At 42.3% G+C, this 26,858-nt stretch overlaps 2 protein-coding genes across 2 annotated transcripts in view; one reads left to right on the top strand and one right to left on the bottom strand.

Annotated features, from left to right (window-relative positions):
• The window catches only part of TG (thyroglobulin), a 203,498-nt gene that overhangs the window by 128,710 nt on the left and 47,930 nt on the right, over positions 1 to 26,858 (top strand). The gene's annotated exons all lie outside the window — the stretch shown is intronic.
• Positions 1,281 to 26,664, bottom strand: SLA (Src like adaptor). Its single transcript, XM_065398796.1, has 8 exons — positions 26,561 to 26,664; positions 21,311 to 21,404; positions 15,146 to 15,245; positions 11,736 to 11,822; positions 10,117 to 10,220; positions 8,066 to 8,197; positions 4,844 to 4,976; positions 1,281 to 3,571 (listed from the first exon to the last, which is right to left on the bottom strand). Exons 2-8 carry the CDS (start codon positions 21,387 to 21,389, stop codon positions 3,352 to 3,354), a joined length of 855 nt encoding a protein of 284 aa, XP_065254868.1. The 5' UTR covers positions 21,390 to 21,404; positions 26,561 to 26,664; the 3' UTR covers positions 1,281 to 3,351.

Below are 26,858 nucleotides of genomic sequence, written 5' to 3'. Positions count from 1 at the left end.
TAACTATGACTTGACTCATACCTCTCCAAGTTACCTCATTTTGAGGAATGTTACTTATTTTAGTCCCAAAGTTCAACATCAATATTGTGTTCTCTCACTTTTTCGGGGGGTGGGGGTGAAAATTAGTTATGCCAGAAATAAGGAACCATGAAACTAAGTTTCTAGGAAGAGTTATTTTCATGAAATGAATAAATCCCTTTAAGCATTTTAACTTTCCAGTATGAATCATTTTTGTCCCCCTCATTATGGTCTTTGTCACATATTGAATCCCACATTTTGATCTTGGCAGGCTGGGAGGTATGACATAACCAAGGCCTTGTCTATGCTGAAAGTCGCACCCGAGAGAGCACAGGGAATGTGTGTGTCTGCTCTGTAACAGATTTAACAAATTCATTTGAAAACTGATTTAGTTAAACCAGTGCAAAACTCTGTGAAGGCTCTGTTTTATTTAAACCTGACTAATATCCATTTAGCTTAATGAGGTAAGGAATTGAGTTAAGAAATTGATATGACCAAGATTTAAATCAAATTAAGAGTCTCGATGGAACTTTTTATCTTTATCTTTTATTGGACCATCTTGTCTCTCTCACCAATAGAAGTTGGTCCAATAAAAGATATTACTTCACCCACGTTGTCTCTCTAATATCCTGGGACCAACATGGCTACAACTAGGGTTACCAGATAGCAACTGTGAAAAAACGGGACAGGGGGTGGAGGGTAATAGGCTCCTATATAAGAAAAAGTCCCCAAAAACGTGACTGTCCCTTTGAAAATGGGACATCTGGTCACCCTAGCTACAACTACACTGCATGCAATAACTAAGTCAGTGAATATCCACCTTTAGTTAAACCAGTGGAACTTTGATAGAGACAAGGGACTTTCGATGAGACCTATGCACTGAAGTCACTTTGGAACTGAGACTTACGCTCCACAGTAACTTAGCTGCTTTTGAAAGTTTTACACAAGGCCTAACTAAAAGTATAGTTATCCTCCGTCTTTGTGCAAAACCCTAACTGTTATCAGTGAGAGATCTGCTATCTGGAGGGTGGCATATGATCCTAACTTTGTAGTACCAGCCATCAAACCGTAATTTAAAATGTAATTTATCCCTCTCATTAGAATGAGTTTGACAGCTCACTACTGTACTGTAAATATTAAAGTATTTTCTTGAAATATTCATACACAAAGAGGGGTGTGTGCTAGTAAGCTAAGAGTGTGTGTTGTCATGCCTCTATGCTAATGAACCCTCAGGTTACCATAGACAACAAACTTAAGCTGAATAGCGATTACATATTATTTTAATGGGGAATAAATACAAAGATGTGCTTTAGAAAATGGTAATGCTTCACATATATGTTTCATTGGTTAAGAGCCCAACCCTTTAGTAGCAATATATTAGAGTGTACAAACATCTAGAGTTCCTGAGTCTATTTTGTTTTGTGGTGGTCGCTATTTGTAAGTAAGTTACATTCACGTTTTATTGTTCCCAAATGTTTTTAATCAGACTATGGACTGTTTACATAGATCATTGTGAACTTTTATGACATACACAGATTGTGCTAAGAGACAAGTACAGAAGATATCCATAAAGGACCCAGTTCTTCAGTGATCCCTACCTTGGATAGTCATTTAGACCTGTGCAGAGTGGCTGTGTTAAAGTCAAAATTCTCAATTCATGTACATGGATGGTACAGTTTTATTCCGACAGGGGTAAATGACTCCCCTGAAGCTGAAGGCACTGGAGAGTCAGGGTTCAAAGGGCCAAATTGTTATTTCATTTACAGACCTACAGAAAAGATACACATGCATCAGAAGATACTCTAGTCCATGATGGTTCAATCTATTTGTCACTAGATGGCTTTAGGTAATATCTGATTGCAGCTGTTCCCAAACTGTGGGTTGCGACCCTAAATGGGGTCGTGCCATCAGCCGATGGGGTCACGGCCATCCCTACCATGCGGAGGATTCCATTTTGGTCCGCACAGCATGACCTCCCATGTACAGTGTGTGTGAAGTCACAATGCGTGGAGAATGCCATTTTGCTCAACTAAATGGCATCCTCTGCACAGAGTGACTTTGCATGCACCATACATATGAGGTCACAGTGTGCTGAGGACGCAATTTTGTAGAGCAAAATGGTATCCTCTCTGTGGTGTGACCTCCATCCTGCCTGGGGTCCTGGCAGGAAATACTTCATTAAAATGGGGTTATGCAGTTAAAAAGTTTGGGAACCCCTCTCTTATTGCTATTTCATGTATCTTTTCAGAAAAGATGTTCAGAAAAAAAATGTCTTGTACCTGTTGCTGCTAAACTAGTATATAGTTTAGAAATAAAAAGCATTTAATATAAATATTATACATAAATATATGTAGCCTTCAAGAAATTAAGTTGAAATCTGAGCACTTTCACACAAATTTCAGACATACTGCAACTCACTATGACTGTAGGACCTAATCTGAGCATACTTTAAATGTCACTTTAAAACATTTCCTGGTGTATATTACTAGATTGGGCCTGAGTAGCTGAATTCTACTCTGTTACACCCATGTATCCACTTTGAAGCCGTTTAGCTCACTGCGAAGAACAACTCCAAGATTGCTCTGTCTTGTGATTTCACTTGGCATTGCCAGCAGCTGAGTTAAACCATTGCGAAGAGCAGGTTTGTTTTGTTTTTTTTCCCAAGAAGATGAAATTCAGTCTAGATTCAGTGTCACCAAAGCAGTTCTTGGAAGTTAGATACCAGCTGCGTTTTAATGGTCTTTGGGGAGCCAGCGAGTTTCTGATTTCTCTGCAGCAGAGATGGAAATAACTTTGCATCCAGAAGAGAATAGCCTTATTGCTGAGAGTCTTCTAATGACACAGAAAAGGTGATGAACAGCAAACCCATCCTTTTCTAATAACACTGTGTGATATTCACTCCTGAGGATGGTGCCAACATAAGGCCTAGTATGAAGGCTCAAGTGAGTCTTAAGTGGTGCCTAAACCTCACTCTGGCCCTTGGTGCAGTGGTGATTTCACCTTTTGTTGAGTAGTCATTTGCTTCACTTTATCGTTTTTTAGTTAGAGTTCCTCTCTCAACTTAAATTATAACCTGTGCATGAGCAAATTAAAGGTGCAGTGTTATTATTTATGTACATAGTAGCTGAGATGGTATTTTTTTAAAGTATCTGGTTAACATTCAAAATCCATACAAACACAAAACCAGCATTAATTTTGGCTTCATTTCCTTCAATCTCCTCTTTGATCATCCGCTGGTATGCTTGTGTCTTTCAGCTGTGGTAGGACTGCCTGGTGATCATGGTTTGCTCTTACAACTCAGTTCTTTTTCTGTGGACTGCATCTGTCTCAAGTTCATTCTTCATAATATGTAGTTGGCAAATGGAGGGTACTCTTGCGTTTGCTTCCAGTGTATATGAGAGACTGGCTTTTTTTCTTTCTGCTACTCAGAAAGGAAGAGTTGTCCTCGCCTGCTAGGGAGATGTAAGAGGCGATACTTTCCCTGAGGCCGTAGCTGAGACAGGAATCATCCATGGCCAGTGTGTTTTCTGGTTCTTCGTTACTTATCTGCAGCCTTAAAAAAAAAAAAAAAGTTATGTTTAACGTTTCAGATACGTATACTGGACTTACTAGTTTGTTAGTGCTACATGGTTGCATAAAAGAAACAACTCCTGGCTCATAGCTGATTGTGATCAATTCTGTGTCTCCTCTGTTTCCTTAAATGTCCCTCAGCACAGTAATATCTGAGCAACTTTGATGTATTTAAAATACAGAAAAAAAGAACGAAACTCTCTCTTTCTTCCCAGCTTGTAGGAGGAATTGCTTAAGTAGCATGTGGGTTTTGTCTGTGTGAGCAAGTGAATAAGGTTGTTTTGACGAGAGGAGGGGGCTGCATAGCTTATTGAGAGAAGCTTACATTGAAGAAATGAGTTGGGCATGTATTTCTGAAATTGATTATTTCTCTGTGGTCATTCTTATTTCTTGTGGGAGTAGCTTCCTCTGTCCAATCCCAGCTCCATGCTTTCATGGTTGACAGTGTCACAGGTTAGGTGGAAAGTAACTGTCTTGGTAGGATCTAGTTGTGGAGGGAGGGGTGATCTCTCAGGTGGCTAGATCTAGCTACAGGCAGCTAGACTTGTAGGAAAGAGATCTCTACAGAGCATGCATAGAGACGTGTTCTATGCTGAAAGGCTTGTTTTTTGTCTGATAGCACCTACCTGAGCCTCTGGTGTGATGCCAAACTATCTCCCTCCTGAAACCTGACCCTCTTTCTCCAGTTCCACTCATGGTTCTACAAATCCCATGGAGGGCATTGAATATCATGACAAAGACCTTCAACTGGGCTCTATATTAAATTAGAAGCCAGTGAAGAGAGCTGAACTCTGGGATAATGTGTTCATGGTGGCCTGTGTTGCTGCAATTTGGGCAAGTTGAAGCTTTTTCAGATTATGTGCATTCATTCTTAGATATAGTAGGCCAGATTCTCAGCCGGTGTAATCTGTGTGTGTATATCTTTATTGGGGGAATATCCTTGGCAGACTTCATTGTCAATCACGTTACCCATAGCAGCCCTATATCTGCCAGTAAGAATCTGTGGAGGTAGTTAAATGCACCAAAATTTGCATAAGTGAACACTTAGACTGAAATGTTCAGTCACCTGAGAGATTTGGATGCCCCATTCCCCTGTTACAAAGCCCTCAGTGGCTTGGGAAATTTCAGCCTTAAGCCGTAATATTGACCTCAGCAGAAGTGAATAGCTTCTTCTTATTTTCTGTAATTGCACGTATATATTTAACATGTTGAAAATAAGCCTGTAGACTCAGATGCTGTATGGAAGATGTGGTACCTGTGAATGTTTTTCCAGTTGAAGTTTTTGTTCCTCATCACCACAGGCGGTTCTTGGTTCCTCACTGCATTGTTGTTAGTGCACTGAGCAAGACAGGGTGTTGTAAGGACACAGCACAGACCATCAGGTACCTCTGAATGAAGAAACCAATACCGGATGAGTTATCCAATATTGCCCAATAGTGTCTCAGTTTCTAGCACCAATGTTTTCTCCACTAAACGTTCTTGGAGATGTGTGTGTGGTAAGTAGGATAGTCATTTAGACGCTGGACACTGTGGCATACAATTGTTGAATTGCATTATGGCATACTGTGTTAGGTGGTTTTGTTCTTTGTTACTAGGCTTTTTATTGTAACATGCTGGTACTTATGTTTGGGCCTAATTGCTTACCACAGTTTTTACATTGCTATAACTCCAGTGTAACTGCTGAGGACATCAGACTTTCTAGAGCTAACCACACCCTTTCTGGTAATGATAACACCCCTGAGCATAAGGCCATACGAGGCCTGCGCACAACGTATCTCCCACCTAAGCCCCATTTTGAGAATAGTTGAACCTTGTGCTGGCTTTGGGCTCACGGTGAATATCAGCCATAGTGAGTAAAAAACAGATCTATTTGTGGCAATGATGGTATGCAGCTAAGTTCCCTGTAAACTGCACAGTCATTCAGCAGGCTATCAAGAGCCACGCAGCTGGGAAGAGGCACCCTCCCCCGGCCTAGCCCCATTGGAGCTGCTGGGGAGAGGAGTCCCACCCCCGCCTGGGCCCAGCCTAGCCCTGCCCTGCCCCACCCTGCCAGAGCTGCCGGGGAGAGAGCCCCTGCCCCGGCCCAGCCCAGGTCTGCCAGAGCTGCAGCCCAGGAGAGGTGCCTCTCACTCAGCCCTGAGCTGCTGTGGTGAGGGAAGACTGGGGGGCGTCCTCTCTCCCCGCCCCAGCCCTGATCCCCCTCCTGCATCCCGAACCCCTCATCCTTGGCCCCAACCCAGAGCCCTCACCCCCTGTACCCAACCCTTTGCCTGAGCCCTGATCCCCCTCCCACACTCTGAACTCCTCGGCCCCACCCGCACCACACATCACCTCCATATTGCTGCACATAACAAAATTCATTCCGCACATGGATGTAAAACATTAGAGGGAATATTGGTGCAGTAAAGTGGGTGGGGGCAGAATGGATTGAAATATACACATTGCAAGTTGATAATGATGCCGTGTTCTTGAGAAGCTTAGTTCTATTCCTAATTAGGTTCCTGTTTGAGATGAGCACATCCAGGATTCTAGCACAGTTTAAACATGTATAATGAGGCTTTTCATTTAGTTATATTGTTAAAGCGTTGGTATTCAGAAGCACCCTGTATCACATAGCTTGTTGAGGTTATGCAGAAGAATGTGGACTCTGATTGGGTATATCAGACAAAAGAGGGGTGTTGATTTGGAGAAATAGAGCCAGATTTTGCACTGCCTTGCCTCTTGCATAGTCACTTACACCTAATTGAGGTATTTGTATGGCATCCATTATCTTACACCTCATCATCGTTAATGCATATATCCTCCCAAAGCCTTTGTGGGAAGGGAAGGACTATTATCCCCCTTTCATAGGTGGGCAACTGAGGCATAGAGAGACTGACTTCCCCAATGTCACAAAAAATTTTTTTAGTAGAGCAGGGATTTGAACCTTGGTCTTCCTGACCCTAGGCCAGTGAACTAACCGTTGGGGCACAACATGGATGTAAAATGCCACTATTCTGACTGAGTAGTACTTCCACCTACTCTGCTCTCACTCTGCACTGCAGTACATGACTATACAAAAGACAAAGCAGCAGACAATCAGGTTCATCATGTGTAACTTACCCAACCAAAGCATCAACACATGTTCACCACTATGAACACTTGTAAAATATTCCAATGTACAAAGTAGAGCTGCCCCTTGACTGCTCTAACCTGTGCTAATGAATAGCACCATGTAATTGGTAAATTCTGGGTTTTTTTTCCCATACACTTATTTCACTATCAATTTTGCATATTCTCAGAGAGGGGAAAGTCATTCAGAGACAAAATGTTGATCATCGTCATCCAGATGTTGTGGATTATAAAGTTTCAGATTCTCATGTCCTTCCTTGACAGAAATACTTTTTTTTTTTTTTAAGGGAAAAATCAACTAACTAAAACATTTCAGAAAAGAGATTAGTATCCTGTCAAGTTTATTACTGCTTCTTTCCACAAGCTGGTCTAAAAAACTCCTTTTATCATATTACTACATCAACATACAAGTTATTAAACAGAACATTTTCCTTCCTTACTTAAAAGTAGGCTTTTTGGCCTACACACAGTATTTCAATTTGGCCAGCATTATGCAAATATTGTGGCTTCACACCTTTTAAATGATTTCATTGTTGTTATTAATTGAAAGACTAGAACCATTTATTCTTCACAAGTACGGTGTGATTAGTTTATTCCAAACCTTCTTCCTCTTTCATTTTAAACCTTTCTGGTTTTCATATGATGTCATTGCAGCACTTACTTAACTATGGTATTTAATATAAGACTACTTTCTGATCTGAGTTGTACTGACATAAATCTGGAGTAACTCCATTAAAACCAATGTAGTTTCTCTGGACTGACATCAGTATAACTGAGATCAGAATTTAGTCCATAATGATTACATAAACTTTGAGGTCTTAGGCCATATTTGCTCTGAGCTGCACTAATATAAATCCAGAACTAAGCAGCTAAGGCAATAACAGAGTAACTGACTAATTTTCCCAGCACGCACTGATACAAACAAGGTTGTGTAGTATGATAGGTGTGAAGAAGCTAATACAGTTGGCACATCATTCCAGGGGGGGAAATGCTGTTGTGACGCTACATTGAACAATGGTAGCTGTAACCATATCAGAGGCTGGTTTCATTTAACATGGCTTTGTCTATCTGTACTGCCTGTACTCAGCTGAGCTGTAGTCTTTCTTTCTGCTGGATTAATAGTGGAGGAATGTTGTGGGAGATATGAATTGGGGGGGGAGGGGGAGTGAAGTAAAAAAAGTACAGTGGGCAGAAGCCAAATTTCTCTATTATTAATCATTAGTATTATTATTTATTTTGTACTACAGTAACACCTAAGATCCCCAGTCAGGTCCCAGGACTCCCCTGTGCCATGCACTGCATGATATTTTACCATTGCTGGTGAAACATATTGTGTTCCTGCAGTTACAAGTCTCAAGGGACTTACCTGAATAGTGATTCACAAGGTCCTCAAGGCACTGAAATGTTTGCCGTGGAGAGATGTAATACCAGTTATTCGGCAAGCGGAAGATCCTATAATGTTTCACTTGCCTGTGCCGGACTGACAATGAATATAATCCTGCAGAAACAGGAGAACCAAATGACATCAAGTAGTCACAATCCTAGGAAAACAAAGGCGCATTTCACAGACCTCTGTGGCTGCTGACTAAAGTCAGACCAGCTCTGAAATGTGGTGCCACAGTAACAGGTGTGCACTCGAAGAATCTGAAAAAGCTAAATGACCTTTCTGATTTAAAGATCTCAAATAGAGACAGATAGAGCAGAGGGTCGGTGATTATAGCCCTAAATCCCTGATGGTGAGTTACTCTAAAGCTCCAACAATTTTTCCTTGAAGCTTGTTGGTAGGATTTTCAAAAGGGCCCAAAGGGGTTAGATGCTGGGCACTTAGATTCCTTAGGAACTTTTGAAAATCCTCACCTGTTTGTTTTTTATTTAATTTCTTCCCCTTGCTGTCTTTCCCTGGAGCTCTGAGGATCTTTTCCCATTTAATTCTGCACCCTGCAATTTTTGGAAGCCCCATATCGGAGCCATGTGGGCAGGACTACTATGGACACTCCCTTTGAAACCCATTAATACCATTCCTTAACAGGCCAGAGGGGGCCCTATTCTATTCATGTTCTTATACTGTGCTCATCATCCTGCACCTAGCAAAGTTAAAAATATGCAAGGTGACTCAGTAACGTTTGTTCACCGTCCTTCCCTCTGGGCGTGAAACTTCCATGTGTTTGTAAAATGAATGCGCTTTGTGTTCCTATCTAATTTATAAGTGAGGTGGGAAGGGACCAAATGTTAGGAAGGAAGAGTACACTCATTAGAACTGAAGCTGGGAATTGCTGTGAGGGTATTTAAATTCAGGCTGGATGAAAAATTTCCAAAAAGTGTTTTGTTTTGTCAAAAACCTAATTTACTGTCAAAATTTTTCATGAAGAGTCTGCTTTCCGAGGAAAAACTCTGATGGTTTGTCAAAAACACACACACAAAAACTGAAAAATTGTGCTCCCTAGCCAGATTATATCTCCCATGAAATACTATGGTCAGGGCCGCCATCATGCATTGCTCAACAAGAGAGGAGACCATTGTGATGTAGTCCAGCCAGGGATCCGAGCCTACAGAGGAGAATGAGGGTATGAGATACCCACATAACAACTCCCCTGAGGCACCACCCAAATCAATGTTTTTGGGTTTTGGCTGAAATATTTTAGGTTTTGATTTTTTGACAAAAAGTTAAAATTTTCCTTAGGGGAGGAGCCCATTTTCTGACCAGCCAGTCAGGGGGAGGGATAGCTCAGTGGTTTGAGCATTGGCCTGCTAAACCCAGGGTTGTGAGCTCAATCCTTGAGTGGGCCATTTAGAGATCTGGGGCAAAAATTGGTCCTACTGTGAAGGGAGGGGACTGGACTCCATGACCAGGTCCCTTCCAGCTCTATGAGATAGGTATATCTCCTTTTTTTTTTTTTTTGGCGGTGGAAGGGTGGTCAGAAGAAAATTTCAAGTGTTTAGTTTAAAACAAAACAACCACACAACTAAATAGGAAATGTGTTTAGTTACTTTTTATGTATTTTACGTTCCTTTCCCCCCCCCCCACCTTTATGTATTTTTTGTGGACTGAGTCAAAGGCTGGGACCCTTTTACCCATCCTTTGGGTCTTCCTCTCTGTTTGAAATGGCTTGGGACCTTGGAGCATTTTGGGTGCTACCACCCAAATAAACTGTTTAAATAATGTTTTGTATGTGCCAGTGATTAGGGAACTCTCCAAAGCCGTGGTTTTCCATGTTTCCAGCACTGTTTGTTATGTAGGTGATTGTTGAAGATGTTGCACTGTGCAGTATGTTATTTTTTTATTACATATGGTTTAGAATTCTGGCCTGATGTGTGTGAAGTGAAAAAGGCAGAGAATTAAGAGCTATGGAAAGCCCAGTTGAAAGGAGATGCCGCAGTCTGAGATTCAGGGTGGGGGGGAATGTTATGTTTTCTCACCTTTCCTAGTTTCGCTCTCTCTAATCATGAAGGAGCCAACCTTGGTGTCGGGAAGCTGTAGAAGTTCCTCTGCTTTTTCTCTTCCCAGCCCTTCAAATAACCAGCTGTGAAACAGGAAAAGAAGTTCTAGAATGACATGGCTGAGAAAGAGAGCAGCGTGTGGCCCTTAAAGTGCAGGACTAGCTAGAAAAGGACTGCAAAAATGACACTGTAAACTTCTGCTGTTGCTTTCTTAACTATTCCCAGGATTATTTCCTCAGTTTATGGGGCAATTCTTGCTCTTCTCACTCATGCCAGTAATTTCATTAAGAATGGCCCTATAAGAGAGGGCAAAACCCTTCAAGCTCGATTAATTTGAAACACTAACATTTACTAGTGTTAAAAAAGTCACTGAGTTTAAATAACTAAACCTTTTCTTGTTGTGAGTCGTTACCCACATTTATTAATCCAGGGACAGAGGTGTAATAATTCTGCATATGCTAGGCCAGTTTCTGATCTTACTTTACTCTGGTTTTACACCAGTCTTAATTCAATGGGCTTTATTGGTGGGAGAGTAGAACCAGGCATGCTGATTTTCTCTACCACCTACTGTCGGGTATCTGATACCTTCAGTAGGAGACTTAAGCACATGCTTAGCTATAAGCAAGGGCTAATTCCCATTGAAGTCAATAGAATTTAAGGACTTGCCTAAAGTTAAGCGGGTAAAATGCTTTGCTGAATAGTGACAGACTTAAGCAGATGCTTTAATGGATTTCCTCAGTTGGGGCTGAGGGCAGTAACTGACCTCTGAACCTACAGTATCTATTTTAATGTGCAGGGATTCCATTCTTGAATGATCTCATTAGCCTTTTGAAGTTCCCCTTTTGTTCTAGTTGGTCTGTTTTTCACACAAACTCCAGTTTTGTGTCAGACTGAGTTTTCCCTCACCGGGGGGGAATTCACCCCTATGCAGAAGACCAGCCCAGGGACCCACTCAAGCCACCACATTGTCTTAATTGAGACTTAAATAGTGCATAGGCCTTGTGCGTAGCAGTGAATTTCACCCCAGTTCTTATAAGTTGGATCTTTTTATCAGTGTCTTAAAATTAGAGATGGGCCCAAAGCTCACAGCTTGGATCCAGAAGTGGATCAGAAGTTTCTGGGTGTTTGGAACTGGAGTTTTGCTTTGATAAAAACAGCTGCTAAATTTAGATCTGGATTGAAATATCCCCGAAGTTCAAAGGAATTCAGATGTAGATATTTAATTCAGGTCATAGATTTTTCTAGCAGGCTGTTGCTGGTGGTGGTGGTGTTAGTAGTTGTTATTGGGGGGAGGGATAGCTCAGTGGTTTGAGCATTAGCCTGCTAAACCCAGGGTTGTGAGTTCAATCCTTGAGGGGGCCACTTAGGGATCTGGGGCAAAAATCAGTACTTGGTCCTGCTAGTGAAGACAGGAGGCTGGACTCAAGGTCCTTTCCAGTTCTAGGAGATAGGATATCTCCATTTATTTATTATTATTTGGATTATGATAGTACTTAGGGCCCCTAATTAAGGATGAAAAGTTGATCCTATAAACTATGGTATGTGTGAAATAACAGCACCTGTAGTTTTGGAATGCTGTGGAGAAAGCATGTACTCACCCATGGTAAACTTTTGCTACGCATTTTCCTGGAATATAGTTTTCTCGACCGGTAGTGAGGGAATGGACTCTCCACCAACCTCCTTCACTGTCAAAGCAAGAAGGTGGGTATGGTCAAATACGTTTGGAGAGCCTGCTTTCATTTTAGAAACATGCTAAAGCAGAAAATGGGCTAAAATGCAGTATTTGTTAACTAATCTGAGTATTCAGGAACACACACATAGATCTACGTTTTTTTTGTTTACATTATTTCATCTTCTAAATCTCACTGTTTGCTACATTATTGTTTAAATTGTCCACAGAAATAAGCTAAATATTAAACAATAAATATTTGTTCCATTTGCTGCTTAAGTAGTGAAACCTATTCCTGTAGTCAAGAATAAGTTTCCGATATTGAACATCTTTATTACAGCTAGAAACAGAGCATTCGTAAAGTCTAGTTGGAGATTAGATTTACAGCCCATTGTTGTCAATGGGAATCTTTTCATTTACTTCAATGAACTGCAGATCAGGCACTAATGCATAGGACAGCCTGGTGGCTGAAGCATAGATGTGGGAGTCAAGATATCTGGGTTCTTTTCCTGGCTCTTCATCAAACTTTATTTCTGACATTGGGCAAATCACTTAGGCCAGGTCTACACTACCAACCTATATCAGTATGACTACATCACTCAGGGGTTTGAAAAATCCACATCCATGAGCGATGTAGTTATACCAACCTATCCCGCCGTGTCAACAGCTCTGTCGGTGGGAGACGTCTCACGTTGACATAGCTATTGCCTCTCAGGGAGGTGGATTAACTACGATGACAGGAGAAGCTCTTCCGTTGGCGTACAGCATGTTCACTAAAGTGCTACTGCGTGTGCGAAATCTGTGGGATTTCCTGTTTCCATTTGAGGTAAAACATACCACGAGAATAACTTTGCTGGTGGTATTTTCACATATTCTCTTAAGAATAATTAAAAGATACCCCCTCGGTCTCAAAACCTTGCCCAGAAAAAAAGTCTCTCCTGAGCAAAGACTCCTATTTCTTCTTTTATCCAAACTCGGACCTCCATCCTGAGTTAACTCTGCCCCTAATGAATGACGTCCAGGGAGTGAGCAGACTGTGAGAGACTCTAAGAGGTTGGGGCCTGTCTCATAGCACACTTTTCCAACTGGACCCCAGCTTGCTCTTCATGAGCCAGTTCTGTCCCTGGGGGAATTCTGCCTGGAACCTTCTCACCCAATCCAAGGAAGGTAGTTTCTAGCACTCAGTTGTTGTGCTTTCTTCTCTCTTTTTTTTTTCCAGTCTCCTCAGCAAACAAATCTTTCCCTCACCCCCCGATAAGTTCCTGGCTCTTACCTCAGAGCCTTTTGATAATAGGATTTCTCGCAGTCTCCCTTCTGTCCACTTTTGTTTCTGGGAGCAGTTCCTCCCAGCAGTAGCTCCAGCCTCCGGGAGGAATGGCAGTGCCCTACCTCCATTTCCTGCTTCTCCTTTGATGAGGATCAGCCAGTTAAGCTGGAGGTCTTTTCCCAGGTGCAGTGGGCAAGGCTAATCAGCCAGCCAGTAAGTCAACTGCTGGCCTCTGACCTCCGTTGAATGGTATTCCTTATATCTTCTCAGGGGCTAACCTGGCACTGCTTACCTAACACTGTTAACCATCTCCAGGTACTAGTGACCATTACAGGTAATCTATTCTGAGTAGATTCTGTGTTTTGTGTTGCTGCCCTGACTCATGCAGATGATTACCAGCAATGTTTTGAGTCCCAAGTGAGTGTGGTAATTTCAACATTATTCCTTGTGAACTGTCTCATAGTTGTTTGAATAAAAGGCTTAGAAAAATAACACAACAGGAGCAATGTGTGCAGCATAGAAAGGTTGCGTTTGACATGGCAGCTCTCCTATCACCGCTGCTCTAACCAACCTAGCATCTCTCCTTTTCTTTCTCGGAGTGGTGTGTTTCTCAAGTGACCTGAGAGAGACTGTACCTCCTGCTAGTGTATGCCTACCCATAGTTCCCATTAACATCCACACATACCCCAGCGGGGAGAATAGACCCTCTGTTTAGGAGAGTTGTGCCTACTTGCATAGAACATTGCAAGGTTTTTTTCTGCGCTATAGCTGAATCAAAACAGGAAGAGAACTTTTCATTTAATGCTTACTTCAGCACTTGTTGATCAGTACATAACAGACAAACAGACAAACAAAAATATGTGCTACATGTATCTCGTTTTCAAAGTTCCATATTAACAATTAGACTGTACTATATAGTATATGAAGCATATGTACAGAACGTATAGAGAGAGAGAGAGAGGAACCTTAGCTGATCTAAATCAGCATAGATATTTTGGGCTGGAATCTCTAGTCTGCTAAGACCATTTAGCACCATTTACACAATGGTGGAGAATTGCCCTTGCGTAGGGAAACATTCTAGCATCAGAAAGCTGGTGGAAGCTCTTCCACCTGCTATGCCAGGGTCCCTCCCCTGATATGCCCTTCTCCTTATGGGACATCTGGGGTGACGGGGGGATGGTTGACAGAGCACCATGACCCAGATCCTCCAGTGTTGTAAGGTCCTTTGTACCACTCATGAAAGTTAGAGGACACTGGTTACTTCTCTAATTTTTGTCAGGACCGGGTGGACAAAGATCAAGGAGCCACAGCCAACTTCCTCTGGTTGCCGCTCTCCACTACTTCCGAAACATGGGCATAGCAGATCATCAGGGCTATTGACTTCAGTTCACTCCAGCTGAGGATCTAGCTCTGTATAATGTCTTTGTGTAGGGGGCTAACTGTCTGTAATACACTAGAGAAGGGTCGGAATGGGACCTCCAAGTCTGCATCCCTCAGAACTCTGAAGAAGAGATCTGGATCCCAATCTGAAATTCATGGCTCAGGGTAATCTCTATCTGAGAGTCCAAACAGGAGTCTAAAGTCCAAAGACCCTCAACCTATGCGAAAATTTTGGATAAGGATAAAGTATTTTTTCCTTTCCAACTCTAAAATTGGTTCAGTTTGGTTAAGTACTCAAATGCCTATCCAAAGCTGAATCAGTCTCATGCAAGTAATCCCATTTTATATCATGCAGGATGAGTCCACGTTTTAGAACTGGGCCCTGTACGTTGACTTAGCACCTGGAATTTCCTATCGCTCAATCCTGTGAGGTGCTGGGTGGCCTGCGTTACCAGTGGGAGTTAAGCACTCGCAGAATCGAGCCCTATGTGCGTGCCTGAAAGGAGGCGCTCCGTCTGGAACTGCACATTGAGCAATAAGCAGCTTTCCCAGCAACAATAGGCCTTGAACAGTCTCCTGTTCAATAGAAACAAAAACCACAGCATTCATCTAGCATCAAATGACTAAACCAGAAGCTGTTCCCTATCTCACATCAGCTGTATCGGGGGCTAATTTAAAAAGGAACAACTTACTCTGATATCACACGTAGTTTCTCTCCTGTATGAAATATTGGCTGGCTTATATCCGGGGAGGGATAATCACAGAGGACAGCAAGGATATCGCTCTCCTGACCTAGGAAAAAGATGAAAATGTCATTTTTAAAGGATTATAAAATTCATAGCTTGGGTGGATGTCTTCAGAAAATCACCCTCAACGCCTACTGTACAACACTGTAAATACGAGCACCTGTAAGTTTGTAGATCTTTCTTTACTTCTAGTTAGCCAAAAGCTTCTGCAGACTGACCTTGTTTAATACTTACCATATGCAAAGAAGAGACTCAATCTGAAAGTAGCAAAATGAATAAATATGCATAGTATTAGGAAATGGCCTCAGTTGAATAACACCATCATGCATGAATGGCTTAAATTACAATATAAGTAATGCTGATGATCAGGTGCATTATATTAGATAAAGGCATCTTTCATTGCATTATACGTCTTTACTGATATTTTCAAAGGTACAAAAATAGATTCCTTAAGTGTAGTAAGAGGGGGAACTTTTCATAAAATAATAGGAAACCAGAAAATCAGTCTCCTTCCTATTATGTTTATGGTTTGTTACTAGACTGGGTGACTAATGGGATGCATGGCTCTCCTACCCCCACACTGCAGCTGTCTTGGGGATGGAAGACAGAGGCTTTTTCATTTTAAAAAAAGGAAAAGTAAATTTGTGTGTGGTTTGCTCATTCATGTACAAATGTCTTTCTGAGAACTGAGGTCAGAAAGGAGGAAGTTTGGGAGGAACGTCCTGCACCAGTCCGGAATTGCACTGCGAGTAAAGCTGCAGGGACTGAAGTTACACTCTGCAAGTGTTCACATCTTCATAGGGTTGAACCCAAAATGTACCGAGCTTCTACAACTCCCAATGAGAGGCTGCTCAGGGCTTCCTAGGGTCGACCTCTTAGTGGGGATCTTTCTGCACGCTGTGCAGATGTGGGGCTTGATGCGCTGGCTTCTTCCAGCATACCCCAGAGTGCAGGCTTCCTGAGTGGTGGAAATTCTGCATGGAGGAAGGTTGTGACAGTGGAAGGCAACTGCAGCCCTTCCTCCACTAAGGGGTCTGGAGCCAGCCAGAAAAGCACTAATAGATGGGGAGAGAGCGGCATGGTACATTGTGGCTTCCATTGGAGCCCTGGTGGTAGTTTAAAATTGCTCTTCGGCAAAATAACTGGCGAGGATGATGGTGGTACAAACACTACCTGCTCCCCTCCTCCCGCCTGGGCCATAGCAGCCTCTGCTGGACTGGCAGGGACAATTTGTGACCCAGTGTAAGTTACAACTACTGACCATATTTTCAAATAATGTGATATGACAATATTCTTTATTTAAGGACGACAGAGTCAGCTCCCAGGCCTGCGTGGCGCTTGCTGTCTCAGTTCAACTTAGCATAGAAAGGGCTTACAAGAAACAAAGTGCATTACGGGAGTGGAGCAGAAAGGTTACAAGAGTGTGCGCTCGCACGCACACACGCCTGCGTGCACACACATACTTCCTGCTAGGTCTGTTTCTTCCTAATTCCTCTGTAGATCATTTTAAACCCACACAATGTATTCAAATCTGGGGCCAGCATCAGGAACGAAGGCCTGGAGGGAGTTGAGTTGGCAATACCACACTACAAATAATCCTTCATAATAATAATGATGATTAATATTAATAATAATTATAATTGTTATTACTTAATAATATTAACGGAAGGCGAACCAAACGTAGTGGGCTTTGAGGAAGAGGGAGTTGAAGGAGCTGAGAGAGGTTATTCTTATTCTTATATTACTGAGGCTGATAGGTGGGGTACCTTGCTGGAATGAAAATAATTGAAAAAATGTAAAAAAATCAATAATTTCTACATCAGTTTTGGATGGATGCTTGTTCTCACACCATAGCCCAGGGGAGAGATGATCTGTTTAGTGGATATATTTAGGGGGTGCTTCAGTGCAGGACAGACTGCCGTTCTATAAGAGTTCGGCCCTGTAAACCCTCATGCTTGGAAGTAGCCCTGTTAGGCAGTTAGGAGCAGTAAGGTTTCTTAAGGATAACCTTAGGTTCTGCACAAGGATCCTTCTGCACAGGGACTTGCAGAATCAAGTGCTAAAGGAGGAATTAATTGATCAACATGTTGCATGTGTGTAAATGGTGTCAGCAGCTTCTCACTTGACCCGTGCCAGTGAGTTAAGTGGGGTGGGTTTCCCAGGATGTGCTCTTGGATCAACTCCCAGGTTTTAGCCTAGTGTCGTATGCTTGATATATTGTATAGTTTTAAAAAGATTCTAAGAGACGAATGGGCCTCAAATTACCTTTCTGTTATGCAACAGAAGTTCACAAATCCCTATGTCCGTGAAAGGCTGCCTTGTACTTTAGTCTTACTAGACCTGACTTAGTGTACATAGTGCATAATGTAGAATCCTCCTCAGGAATGGCAGAGAAATAAATGCAAGGAGATAAATGATAGGGAAAAACACACTGAAAAATGCACGCTGCTTCCCTGAATTACCAAAGCAAAGTGACAAGCGACAGTTCTCAATGAAATGGCATTTGCTTAAACTGGTCGCATTTTATGAAAGTATCTTAGCATCACATTTTAAAAGCATGAAGCTATTTATGCAAGGTTTAGTTTCCATACTGAGATATGTAGTGGAAAACTAACTGTTCTTATCAGCCCTTCTCGCTTGCTTACATGGTGGCTTGCATTCTGCTATGCATCAGTGGATATGTTACTTTGTTTCTAGGCTGCAGGATCTGTAATTATTTGACAGACACTTTTATCTTCTGTTTTTGTTTCAATTTTGCACATTAATTTGCTAGTTCTGAACTGGCCACCAGCTACATCCTTTTAAAGTGCCTGTGTTTACACTAGAGATGGTACAAAATAACCTAATTTATCTGACCCCCCCAGCAGTTCCCCCTACTTCACGAACATTGGGGTTCCATTTAAAATGAAATCTGGATCCAAACCTTCCTGGGTTTTGGTTTTGCAAAACCGAAAATCACTCTCAGGTTTGCCGGTGGCTAATTCAAATACTGGTATTTCAATGCAGGGACCATACAACCCATGTTTCTGCCCCTAATCCAAGCTCTGAAGGGATTTGATACATTTGGCCCAGCCCCACCCAAAAAGCTTCTGGTTATGTCAAACTGAAACCTGAGTGAGGTTTCTGAACCCCATCCTTTCTTTAGCAGTTTATTAGTTATATAAGACATCTCTAAAATGGAACAGTCCAACAGTTACAAAGGAAAAATCTAAGAACAGTTATTTCCACTGAATCAGGTGCTCTGTCGACAGTATTTATGCCCGAATACATGGTGCATGGTTGTTTTAGAAACCTATATCCCCGAGGTGTCTTGTGAGGCATGAAGCTAAAGATGAACTACTTTAGGTTACGTCTATACTGTAGCTGGAAGTGAGCCTCCTAGGCCGGGTAAATGGAGTCATGCTATCGGGGCTCGAGCGAGCGCACTAGAAATAGTTGTCCGGATGTTGTGGCACCAGCTTTGGTTGGTCATGCAAGCTCGGATCCACCCGAGCCCTTGGTTCCGAGCTTGGATGGCTAGCCCAAGGCTTGGCCAATTCTGCAACGGCTACATTGCTATTTTTAGCAGACTAGCCCAAGCCCCACTAGCACAAGTGGTCCCAGGCTGAGAGACTTATTTCCAGCTGTAGCATAGACATATCCTTACCCTGCTCAATAAGGGCTAGCTTGTGACTTGGACTATGCACCCCTATACGGAAGTAAGGGGGCATAATACCCATAACACCCGTGCATTGGCTACCTAGACACTGGGGCTACCTACACACCAGCTGATTCCCTCCCTGGAGTAAGTGGGCAGGAAGGGGCAAAGAATGGGCAAAGCCCGGGTCTCACACACAGTTGCCAACTTTCACGTGGTAAATAAGCACCCCGACTTTCACAATAAGCCAAAAATCAAGCTAATCCCATTTAAAAACAAGGCCAAAACAAGCCAATCCCTAAGAACCCCAACACTCTGTGTGACTAGACCCCCCTGGCGTGCAGTCTGGGACTCTCTCCCCCCTTGCCCCTGCTTGCCGGGAGCCGATCAAAAAAAAAAAAAAAAGCAACAAGCTGAAGCCAAAAACTAGTCAACAAGCAACTCACAAGCCAATTAAGCCAAAACCAAGCCAAATTTCTGCGTTTTTTTGCGGGTTTGGCATCTCTGGTCCCACACCCTTGCTCTCTGGCTGACGCAGCTCAACTGGCAACATCCTGCTGGTATAGGCTGGAGAAAGCAGGGGAAGAATTGTGACTCAGAGGTGCCTGCTGGAGTAATGCCACTTATGCAATACCCCTAGCTTAGTGCTGTGCTTAAAATACAAGATCCTCTGTTGTCTGTGCATTGAGCAGCACTAAAACTGGAGGCGGAGGGGAAAAGTAGGGGTATGACCTGAGTGCAGGTCTGAATGGGAGGGAAAACTAATGATCAGACGACAAAGGTTATCACTGCAGAACAGCTAGTCAGACTCAAAGTAACAGTCCACTTTGCCTTTCCTTCCTCTTCTGTGTTCTTTCCTTTACCCTTCTGTTTCATTCCTTCAGTTTCAGCATCGCCGATGTCTTGTTGAAATGAGCCAGGATGAAACAATTTTTTCCAAACTATTTAAAATGTTATAAAACTGTGGACCGAATCCTGAAACCCTTACTCCATTAAAACACTGACTGAGGGAGAAATTCAGTATTTGGCAATGTGAGTTTATGGTCTGAAAGATGCTGGATTGACAGCCATAGAGACGAAGGGCCTGGTCCAATGCCTGTTTCAGTCAATGGAAAGAATGCTGTTGACTTCCAGGGGCATTGGATCAAGCCCTAAAGTCCTGGGTGTATCCACAGAACAAGTACAGCATGATCAGCAACAATGCAAACTTCACCGCCCTACCCATTCAGTGTTCCCCAATGGCAGCCCGAAGGGACCATGATTATGAGAAAAAGAATAGGTCAGTTTTCAAGGCCATTCAGTTCTTGCTTTCTGTTGGGAAGACCAACAAGGGCACTGAATGAAAGTTGGACACCTCTGCAAAGAACTGGACTGAGACTGTCACCTCATTTCACACAGACCACAAACCCAGCCATCTGACAGTAACCACTTTCAGTAAGTATCAGTCTAAACTGGATTTGAACTGGGGACCTTCCTCCTTATGCCATTATCAATCCCCGAGCTGCTCAGCTTCCTGAAACATCGATAATATAGAAGTGCTGGTTCTTGGCTCGTGCTAAAAATAGTGCTGGAGTTTCTGCCCCTCGTGGCCAGATTGATCCCTTGCCCTGAGGAAGGGCTAGCACATAGTTGGGCCATCCTCGGAGAAGCCCTGGGAAAGAACTATGACCCAGAGTCATATTTGTTCCCGTAGTCTCTTCTTGCACCTGGAGGGGAGTAATTTTCTGCATCCCTTTATAAGACTAGCTTACTTCCCCCTTGTGCCAGCTGGCCAGCACATTGTGGCATCTGAGCTCTGCCCATTCCTCACCTACTTTCTTGTGGTGGGGAGTATTAATGCCATGAGTCTCTTCCCCCTGCCACCCGGAATCACAATCCAGGTTGCATAGTGGGAGGCCTTATACATTTTTTCCCCTGTGTGTCTACATAGGGCCAGTTGACAACCTAGCCCCCGCCCCACCCCCTTTGGTAGCTGCCGTCCTTGAAATGTGTCATTGCTTCATATAACTTTTAGCAGCATGGAAAGTTGTCTGCATATTCGTTTTGGTGCAAATGTTTGAAATGATCAGTGTGAGTGCAGAATTATTATTATTAGGGTTCCCAGATTGGGATTAAAACCAACAAAACCTGAGCAAAGCAAAATGTGGGAATAGGTTTTATAAAACATGCACAGGAAACACCCCAAATGTGCAATTTCTTGTTTATGGAGAAGATCTGGGCCTTCTGAATTGTGAGAAGCTCATCACAAAGAGTGCTACTGAAGGGCAATTGTTTTTAAAACATTTAAAAAAATATTTTTAAATATTTTTTAAAAATGACTCCTAAAGAATGAGTTCTAACTCGCCTAAAAGTGAACACCTTATACTGTACACCTCTGGTCTTGCATAGCACACTCAAGCATGCTTTTTCAAATGTCATACAGGTGAATAAAAATGCAGTAACTTTTTTCCTCAAAGAAATTAAAAAGTGCTTACCAGTTTGGGGTGGCACGTTTATTTCTGCCGGGGCTCTTGTTGTTTTCATAGTATTTCCCATTGCTCTCTTTATTTTCATCAATGCACTTCAGAACTAAAACAAAGGAGACATAAAAAAGGACTCAGGATAGCACCCGCTGTGCCAATGCATAAAAATGACCCAATTTCAGACTCTCGGGTTTTTATATAGTTGGCTTTTGAAAGCTGATGTTTTACATGCAGTTGAGTATCTATTTGCTAAACTCTCACCACTTTGGTGCTTTTATCAGGGGAATAGCAGAAAACCACAACTAGGGAAGTTGCTAAGAAGTACTGTACATAGCAAAAGTTTCCATTACCACTACCTTAGCATAATAGGAAGTCACAGCAAAACGGTGAATATATACTCATGTATTTCTGAGTGTATGTACGTCTCAACATTTGGAGTTCTGAAGTGATGAGGCAATTGATTAGCTTGACGTATCTGTTGTCAATGTCGGCTTTGATGTTTCATTACCAAGTACAGGCAGAGTTGTGATGCAGTTTCCTTTTGACGCAATTCTGGTCTTGCTGTAGGTGCTCAAAGAAATTAAAAAAAAAAAAAAGAATGGCTCAAAAATCTTCTGATCCTAAAAGGTCCCATAGTAATATAGGAATTGCCAAACTGGATGAGACCAGGGTCCATCTAGTCAGTATCTTGTCTTGTCAGAACAAAATGCTCAAGAGGAAGATGCATGAAACACTGCAGTGGGCAGCTATGGAACTTGTTCCTTCTAAACTATATATAGAAAGTTCCTTTCTGACCTGGTATAAGAACCTATCTAGAACTGAATAGAATAGAACCACCATTAGTCAGAGGTTGGCTTATGTTATAGCCTAGTTTCACAGTCAGAATAGCTAAGCAATGCTTGTTTAAAATAGCAACAAAACAAAATGTCCTGACACCATTACCTAAAATCGGATGATTTTTATCTCTTTCCGGCTGCTAGTCTGAGAAACTGACAGCATTGGCCCTAACCAAATCCTAGATCACAGTGCCTACTCTATTTACCAAACAGTCTGTGAACTGTGCAGAAAAAGCTGATTTAATCTATCTTGTCTATGTTAGGTATTTCAAAGACACCTTAAATCTTGGGGCCACAGTCTGCTGTCCATACTCACAATGGGCTAGATTTAGATAATCTCTCATTTTGACCAGAAATTCCGATCTCTCGCTCAGATTTTGACCAGAAATTCCATCCTGGTCCTGAGAGTCCTTCTCAGTGAAAGTTTCATTGAAATTGACACATTTCCACTAAAAGTTTCAGTTTTGACAAGTCAGCATTTTCCAACCAAAAAAAAAAAGTCAAAAAAATTCCCGGCAAGCTCTACTCCTAAATCACTTAGACCCTAATGAAAAATTTACCCTAAAGCTTTAAATATATGAAACTTTTTAGTCTCATGACTCCCATTCACTTCAGTGGGAGTTACATTGCTTAAACCCACGTTAAAATATGCAGAGTGTTTTTGAATGTTCAGGTTTACAAAAACTGTTCACTTGAGATGTATGTAAGACTTTTGTGCGTAGCGACGAATATATCTCCTTGAATGTAATGTGCATGTTAGCAGAGCATACAGTTGCCTGAAACTAAGAGTACATATGGACAGATTCTGAATCCTTCTTAGAATTGCAAAAATGTAGGACTGGAAGGGACCTTGCTATGTCCTCTAGTCCAGTCCCCTGCACTAAGGCAAAACTTAGTTCGATTTAGTTGGGGATTGGTCCTGCTTTGAGCAGTGGGTTGGACTAGATGACCTCCTGAGGTCCCTTCCAACCCTGATATTCTATGATTCTAAGTATTATGTAGACCATCCCTGACAGGGGTTTAACTAACCTGTTCTTAATAAACCTCCGAAGGTGGAGATTTCACAGCCACCCTAGATAATTAACTACCAGGGCTTAACTACCCTTACAGTCAGAAAATTTTTCCTAATGTCTAACCTAAATCTCCCTTGCTTCAGTTTAAGCCCATTACTTCATGTCCTGTACTCCGTGGGTAAGGAGAACAATTTATCAACCACTATTTTATAACAATCTGTTACGTATTTGAAGACTGTTATCATATCCTCCTTCAGTCTTCTCTTCTCCAGACTAAACAAACCCAGTTTTCTCAATCTTTCCTCGTCGGTCATGTTTTCTAGACCTTTAATCATTTTTATTGCTCTCCCCTGGACGCTCTCCAATTTGTCCCCATCTCTCCTGAGATGTGATGCTCAGAACTGGACACAGTACTCCAGTTGAGGCCTTATCAGTGCTGAGTAAAGTGAAAGAATTACTTCTCATGTCTTGCTTACAACAGTCCTGCTAATACATCCCAGAATGATGTTCTCTTTTTTTGCAGCAGTATTATGTTGTTGACTCTCATTTAGTTTGTCATCCACTATAACCTCCAGATCCTTTTGTGCAGTACTTCTTCCTAGGCAGTCATTTCCCATTTTGTATTTGTGCAATTGATTATTCCTCCCTTAACATAGTACTTTCCATTTGTCCTAGTTGTCACATTATTCCATGAGTAGCCCTTCTGAGATCAGTGGGACAACTCACATAGTCAGGTAACTGCTCAGTGAGGCTAAAGTTGGCAGAACCTGGCCTTTAGAAAACTAAAAAGTTCTGAATGTAAAGTTTTGTGCATTCATGCGATTATAGCTAGGGTTTTTATGTCACCACAGCTACTTTTTAAAATATATCAGTAACATTTTCCATGTTAAATTTCACTGCCACTAATGACAGTTGTTTAAAATAAATAAATAATTTGGGAAGTGAGTGAAAAGTTGCAACTCTTTCCCACAATTCACTTATCCAAAGTGCAAAGAGCAGCCTTTGGGCTTCAGTTCATTTGGCACACAATATAGTTTGCCAGAGTAACGGCACATTTCATGCACTTCAGGGCATGTTCCAAAGTTCGTCTTTCCTCCCACGCAGGGCCGACAAGGGGGGGGGGGGGGGAAAGCCAGTACAAATTACCAGGGCCCGGCTTTCCCCTCCCCCCCCATTGCCTTACTGGGGCCCGGCAGTCCGGAAGGGAGCCCGGGGCCTGGCTTCCCCCCTCTCGTCGGCCCTGTTTAGCCAATCCGCCCTTGCTGGGGGGCCCGAAAAATTTTTTTCACCGGGGCCCGAACCTGCTCTCGGCGGCCCTGCTCCCAGGCATTTGAAAATGGGAAGGGAGCCGTTCAGGGGAGACATGTTTGTGTTTTCAAATTGCTCATGGATTGTACCACAGCTCTTAAGTTGCATTTTTAAGTAAGTTCAAGGGAGTCCAGAGTATATGGGTAGCAGCCTTATGTAGTATTTCATTCATCTAAATAAAGGGTGGCACACATGGTTCTTCAGTACATAAGTGGACTGTGCAGATAAGTAATGTGTACTTACATACAGTGCGCTGCATCAAGATACAATAAACTAAGCGATTTTTCCTGAATTTTGCATATAACATGCACCACTAGAAGACAGGTGGAAAATTGCATAGCAACATATATTGTGGCCTTATGGATGAGCAGATTCTCTGTCATCTAACTAAATGCCTATGAAACTGTAATTGTTTAGCTGAAATTCACCCAAGAGTGGAGAGTCTACTCAAGGCATTATGTACCATGTAAACCCTGTGTAAGCTTGGTATGTGGGCAGGGCAAACACACAGGGTTCCATCCCCTGTGTGCCATGTTGGCAGGTTTCTATGCCCATCTCAAAACGGGTGGCACAGAGAGGCCTAGGTTAAGGAGCGATTATAGAAGCTATGCTTACATGGCTCCAATGGGCCAATATCCTGCATAGAGAAGTGGAGTTGCTGGAGCTGCTGTTTAGGAACAGGACTGGGAGGACCTCCTGGGTCACCAAGTCCAGTTCCCTGCTATTGTAGGCAACCCTGTCAGATAGTCCTGTTCATAACATGTTCAAACTCTTGTATTAAACTTATTTCAACCCATAGGCATGGTAGCCACTGAGGTGCTGCATTGACACCACTTAGTCTGTCTGCAGGTCTAAGAGTGGCTTTCCTCACACAGAGACCAATTACTCAGGCTCTAATGAAAGTTTGAATTTCACCGTAAGAACTGCATTTTCAGTCCCAACTCCATAGCCATCCTTACATCTGCAAATAATTGTAGCCACAATTGTCTGAAAGCACAATTCAGGTTGCTTTGGCATTTCGCTTCTTGATTTCACCCACAGCTCAGGTATTTAAAGGGCTACGACCCCGATCCTGCAGTGAGTTCTGCGTATGGGGCCAAACAGAGCTCCTTGGACTTCAACAGGGCTCCGTATAGGCACAGGGGTCAGGCCATATCGAGCTCACTGAAGGACGGGGGTCTTGTGGGCCCAAATAATTGTGAGCACAGTTTTGTACCAAATATTTGCACCTGCAGAAATGGATCTAAATTTGGCTCGAAATGTATGTACCATTCAGTTTTATCACACACAATATTTATTTTAAAGACAATGTCATGTTGGGGTACTTCGATTAGCGTTGCATATCTTAAACTAGTCTGCTTTCCCAGAGATTGTTCAAAGATATATTCAGAATGCCCAAGAGATATTGCCCAAAGCAAGAACATGACTAATCCCAGTTCTCCAAGGAAGCTGCTTACAAACGAGCACATTTCAAATGAGGAATTCCATGGTTCGTCATTTATAATATGCTGGGTGTTTTTTCTCCATTAACTGCTTATTAAACCCCTGCATTTGCAAAGAATTAATCATAGGAAGTGTATGGCTAATTCCCACACCTCTTTGGGAAACAAAGGGGAGTGTGTCACTTTTATTCAGCACACTCCTCATTCCATAATGTATACATTTGAAACAACACATTTTACTAGTTTGCACAAATGGTGAAATCCAAATACTAGGCAAAACACAGAGAAATCTCATTTGCGAATCCCTGACAATTTGAGTTTAAAAAATGAACCTGCTGTTATATCTGTGATGTTTCTCATAGGTTATCGCATGTGAATGTTTGCTTCACCATTGGCCGTCTGTCTGTCTCTCTCATTTTATTTTAAGATTTTTAGTAGAAATATATAATTCATGCTCATTTCACATTTACAAACACCGGCAAGGAGAGGGACTAGAGGATCCAATGGACCTTTTGCATCTCTCTCTTTGATGGCTTTTTATATTTAAAGTCCAAATCCTGCACTGTTTACTGGGACAAAGCTGCCTTTTGCTTGAATAAGGACTGGAAGGTTTGGCCCAGTATGCAGAGAATGCTATCCTGAAAGCATCAGAACAGTGATTACCTTTAAATGCTGAGCATGGTATTCCACTTGGCAGGATGTTTCACGAAAGGAGCAGGCATGATAGAGTTTTCATGTTGCCTGCAGCTGATCAGGTCGAGAAGCAGCCAGCCAAATGAGAGTGTTGTGAACTTCACCCTATCATGTAGAACGACACTTGCCAAACAGGCCACATACTTCCTCTGAGAGAAATAAGGAAGGCATGAAGTGTTTGCAACAGATGTGGTTCCTGTTACTATTCAAGGTCTCTGTGACACTTTTTCTCTGTGGGCTGTGGAAAACAGGGAGGTTTTGAATATTT

This window comes from Emys orbicularis, chromosome 2, assembly GCF_028017835.1.
Source record: "Emys orbicularis isolate rEmyOrb1 chromosome 2, rEmyOrb1.hap1, whole genome shotgun sequence".
Taxonomy (NCBI): domain Eukaryota; kingdom Metazoa; phylum Chordata; order Testudines; family Emydidae; genus Emys; species Emys orbicularis.
The sequence above is the reverse complement of the archived record's forward strand: the minus strand, read 5'-3'. Positions and strand labels throughout refer to the sequence as shown.